General features: G+C 40.9%; 1 protein-coding gene across 1 annotated transcript in view; it reads right to left on the minus strand.

The window, feature by feature from the left end:
• Positions 1-5152, minus strand: part of LOC105520823 (zinc finger protein 69) — a 75037-nt gene that overhangs the window by 52409 nt on the left and 17476 nt on the right. The window contains exons 2-4 of the mRNA XM_011954766.1: positions 4975-5101; positions 4709-4769; positions 2649-4022 (exon numbers count right to left, since the gene is read on the minus strand). Coding sequence (XP_011810156.1) covers positions 2649-4022; positions 4709-4769; positions 4975-5101 — 1562 coding nt within the window. The remainder of the gene's footprint in view (positions 1-2648; positions 4023-4708; positions 4770-4974; positions 5102-5152) is intronic.

Raw genomic sequence — 5152 nt, forward strand, 5'->3', positions numbered from 1 at the left:
CACTGCTTTAAATGTGTCCCAGAGATTCTGGTATGTTGTACTTTTGTTCTCATTGGTTTCAAAGAACATCTTTATTTCTGCCTTCATTTTGTTATGTACCCAGTAGTCATTCAGGAGCAGGTTGTTCAGTTTCCATGTAGTTGAGTGGTTTAGAGTGAGTTTCTTAATCCTGAGTTCTAGTTTGATTGCTCTGTGGTCTGAGAGACAGTTTGTTATAATTTCTGTTCTTTTGCATTTGCTGAGGAGTGCTTTACTTCCAACTATGTGGTCAATTTTGGAATAAGTGTGATGTGGGTGCTGAGAAGAATGTATATTCTGTTGATTTGGGGTGGAGAGTTCTGTTGATGTCTATTAGGTCTGCTTGGTGCAGAGCTGAGTTCAATTCCTGGATATCCTTGTTAACTTTCTGTCTCATTGATCTATCTAACATTGACAGTGGGGTGTTAAAATCTCCCATTATTACTGTGTGGGAGTCTAAGTCTCTTTGTAGGTCTCTAAGGACTTGCTTTATGAATCTAGGTGCTCCTGTATTTGGTGCATAAATATTTAGGATAGTTAGCTCTTCTTGTTGAATTGATCCCTTTACCATTATGTAATGACCTTGTCTCTTTTGATCCTTGTTGGTTTAAAGTCTGTTTTATCAGAGACTAGGATTGCAACCCCTGCTTTTTCGTTGTTGCTGTTGTTTTCCATTTGCTTGGTAGATATTCCTCCATCCCTTTATTTTGAGCCTATGTATATCTCTGCACGTGACATGGGTCTCCTGAATGCAGCACACTGATGGATCTTGATTCTTTATCCAATTTGTGTGTCTATGTGTTTTAATTGGAGCATTTAGCCCATTTACATTGAAGGCTAATATTGTTATGTGAATTTGATCCTGTCATTATGATGTTAGCTGGTTATTTTGCTTGTTAGTTGATGCAGTTTCTTCCTAGCATTGATGGCCTTTACGTTTTTGCAGTGGCTGGTACCAGTTGTTCCTTTCTATGTTTAGTGCTTCCTTCAGGAGCTCTTGTAAGGCAGGCCTGGTAGTGACAAAATCTCTCAGCACTTGCTTGTCTGTAAAAGATTTTATTTCTCCTTCACTTATGAAGCTTAGTTTGGCTGGATATGAAATTCTGGGTTGAAAATTCTTTGCTTTAAGAGTGTTGAATATTGGCCCCCACTCTCTTCTGGCTTGTAGAGTTTCTGCCGAGAGATTCGCTGTTAGTCTGATGGGCTTCCCTTTGTGGGTAACCTGACCTTTCTCTCTGGCTGCCCTTAACATTTTTTCCTTCATTTCAACTTTGGTGAATCTGACAATTATGTGTCTTGGAGTTGCTCTTCTTGAGGAGTATCTTTGTGGCATTCTCTGCATTTCCTGAATTTGAATGTTGACCTGCCTTGCTAGGTTGGGGAAGTTCTCCTGGATAATATCCTGAAGAGTGTTTTCCAACGTGGTTCCATCCCCATCACTTTCAGGTACACCAATCAGATGTAGATTTGGTCTTTTAACATAGTCCCATATTTATTGGAGGCTTTGTTCTTTTTACTCTTTTTTTCTCTAAACTTCTCTTCTCGCTTCATTTCATTCATTTGATCTTCACTGATACCCTTTCTTCCACTTGATCGAATTGGCCACTGAAGCTTGTGCATGTGTCACATAGTTCTCATGCCATGGTTTTCAGCTCCATTAGGTCATTTAAAGTCTTCTCTATGCTGTTTATTCTAGTTAGCCATTCATCTAATCTTTTTTCAAGGTTTTTAGCTTCTTTGCAATGGGTTCGAACATCCTCCTTTAGCTTGGAGAAGTTTGTTATTACCGATTGTCTGAAGCCTTCTTCTCTCAACTCATCAAAGTTATTCTCCATCCAGCTTTGTTTCATTGCTGGTGAGGAGCTGCGTTCCTTTGGAGGAGAAGAGGTGCTCTGATGTTTAGAATTTTCAGCTTTTCTGCTCTGGTTTCTCCCCATCTTTGTGGTTTTATCTACCTTTGGTCCTTGACAACGGTGATGTACAGATGGGTTTTGGTGTGGATGTCCTTTCTGTTAGTTTTCCTTTTAACAGTCAGGACCCTCAGCCGAGGTCTGTTGGAGTTTGCTGGAGGTCCAATCCAGACCCTGTTTGCCTGGGTATCACCAGCAGAGGTTGCAGAACAGCAAATATTGCAGAACAGCAAATGTTACTCCCTGATCCTTCTTCCTCTGGAAGCTTCGTCACAAAGGGGCACCCAGCCATATGAGGTGTCAGTCGGCCCCTACTGGGAGGTGCTTCCCAGTTAGGCTACTCAGGGCTCAGGGACCCACTGGAGGAAGCAGACTGTCCGTTCTCAGATCTCAAACTTTGTGCTGGGAGGACCACTACTCTCTTTAAAGCTGTCAGACAGGGATGTTTAAGTCTGCAGAAGTTTCTGCTGCCTTTTGTTCAGCTATCCAGTGTGCGTTCTTATGTATGCTTGTGTCCTTTCAGGAATTCGAAGGTTCCTGGCAGATCTGAAGGGTATCCCACATTCCTTACATTCATAGGGTTTCTCTCTGTTGTGTCTCCTACCACACACTCAAAAGTGTGAGGCAGATCTGAAGGCTTTCTCTCATTGGTTACACTCATAGGGTTTATCTTCAGGATGAGTCCTACCATGCATTCGAAGGACTGAGGCAGCTCTGAAGGCTTTCCCACATTGCTTGCATTTATAGGGTTTCTCTCCAGTGTGAGTCCTTTCATGATATCGAAAGGAACTGGAACTACTGAAGGCTTCACCACATTGCTTGCATTCATAGAGTTTCTCTCCAGTGTGAGTTTTTTCATGTCTTTGAAATGATTTGGGACAATAAAAGCCTTTCCCACATATCTTACATTTATAAGGTCTTTCTCCAGAGTGTATTCTTATGTGTGTTTGTGTCCTTTCATGACTTTGAAGGTTCTTCATAGATCTGAAGGCTTTCCCACATTCCTTACATTCATAGGGTTTCTCTCCAGTGTGAGTCCTACCATGCAATCGAAGGTGTGAGGCAGATCTGAAGGATTTCCCACATTGCTTACATTCATAGGGTTTCTCTCCAGTGTGAGTCCTTTCATGATATCGAAGGGAACTGGAATGAATGAAGGCTTTACCACATTGCCTGCATTTATAGGGTTTCTCTCCACTGTGAGTTTTTTCATGTCTTTGAAATGAATTCGCAGAACAAAAGCCTTTCCCACATATCTTACATTCATAAGGTCTTTCTCCAGAGTGCATTCTTACGTGTGTTTGAAAACTTGTAAGAGAGGATAATGCTTTCCCACACTGCTTACATTCATAGGGTTTTTTCCCAGAGTGGGTCCTTTCATGTCTACGAACATAATGGGGACACGTGAATGCTTTCCCACATTCCTTGCATTGATAAGGCTTCTCTCCCATGTGAATCATTTCATGTCTACGACAGCATCTGGGACTATGAAATGCTTTCCCACATTCCTGACATTCATAAGGCTTTTCTCCAGTGTGAGTTCTTTTATGTATTTGAAGGGCAGCAGAATAACTGAAGAATTTACCACATTGTTTACATTCATATGGTTTCTCTCCAGTGTGAGTTCTTTCATGGACAAGATATAAACTGAGACAATGGAAGGCTTTCCCACAAAATTTACATTTATAAGGCCCATCCCCACTGTGCATTACCATGTGTCTTTGAATGCTTGAATGGGATATAAAGGTTTTTCCACATTCTTTACAAGTATAGGGTTTCTCTCCAGTGTGATTCCTTTCTTGTGCTCTAAAGGAGGGGTGATATCTGAAGGCTTTTTTAGGTTGTTGACACTTACATGGCTTCGGTCCATATTCCTGATACTCATATGCCTTGTGTCCAATGTCACCTCTGATGCTCATATTAAAAGATGAGTTACCTATGCCAACTTCTCCACACACAAAGCTGTCACATGATTTTACTTCAGGAGAAGTTTGCTTCTCCTGGAAGTTCAGCCTGTCATCTGGAACCTGGGTAAAAGTTTCTCCACAATGACTGTCTTCTTTAATTTCATTGACTTTCTCTTCTATGAGACTCCTGTAAAACATGAGAAGCACATTATGAAGGGTTTGTTTATAAGCAATTTTATATTCATCAACAAGTATTGCACTTGCATTTTTAACCCTGTCCATCAAAGTATAGGCTTTCTGCCCTGGCTGAATTGTTTGAAGGTGACTGGACAACGTGTTCTACAAGGTGTCCCAGCCATAACTATTATTTAAAAAATGTTTATATGGGGCTTCCTAATACTCTTCCCAAGTAAACTATTTTACAAATACTAAACACTCTGTCATTTTTCTTTTGTTTCAGGGTCTTGTCCTCTTGTCCATGATGGAGTGCAGTGATACCATCATAGCTTATGGCAGGCTTTACTGGCTCAAGTGATCCTCCTGCCTCAGTCTCCTGAGTAGCTGGGACTACAGATGCATACCACAATGCCCGGCTAATTTTTTGCTGTTGTTGATATATGGTCTCCTTATGTTGCCCAGGCTGTTCTTGAACTGCTGGCCTCAAGCTATCCTCTTATCTCCACTTCTCAAAGGATTGGGATTACAGGAGTTAGCCCACAGCCTATGTCACATTTACATTTTTTTTAATCAAATATTTTAGAAATAAATGAACTTGATCCTGGGCTTAGTTCTTTGTTTTACTTATTTTCAATATATTGTCATATTCTAAGATTGTCTAGAGAGACACTGCTTTGTCTTGTAAGTACAAATTACCTGAAGTTTCTCCTGGGGTTTTGGTACTCATATTCAATGTTCTGGTCTTTCCAACTTTTTCCTGAAATACAGACACACAAAAATAGTCCCGAGGCATTAAAAAATTGTGAAAAATTATTAGATTCTATGCCCATGATTTACTGCAGCCATACCTCATTTATTCATCAAAGTATTTCCTGTCTATGTTCTAAATCACTCAACAGCATTGATGAGCTAGAAACACTGGTTCACTAATGGACTGAGGAAAGGAATACTGTCATCCTTACCTATAGAGGTCAGGTTCTTGAAAGTTTCCAGCATCACTTCCCTGTAGAGATTCTTCTGAAAAATATCCAGCAAAGCCCACTCCTCCTGGGTGAAGTTCACAGCCACATCCTCAAAGGCCACTGGGTCCTGAAACATCTCACATGTGTAGAGGAGGATGGGTGAGAGTGACAGCACTGG

The sequence above is a fragment of the Colobus angolensis genome, unplaced genomic scaffold (genome assembly GCF_000951035.1).
Source record: "Colobus angolensis palliatus isolate OR3802 unplaced genomic scaffold, Cang.pa_1.0 Scaffold39, whole genome shotgun sequence".
NCBI lineage: Eukaryota > Metazoa > Chordata > Mammalia > Primates > Cercopithecidae > Colobus > Colobus angolensis.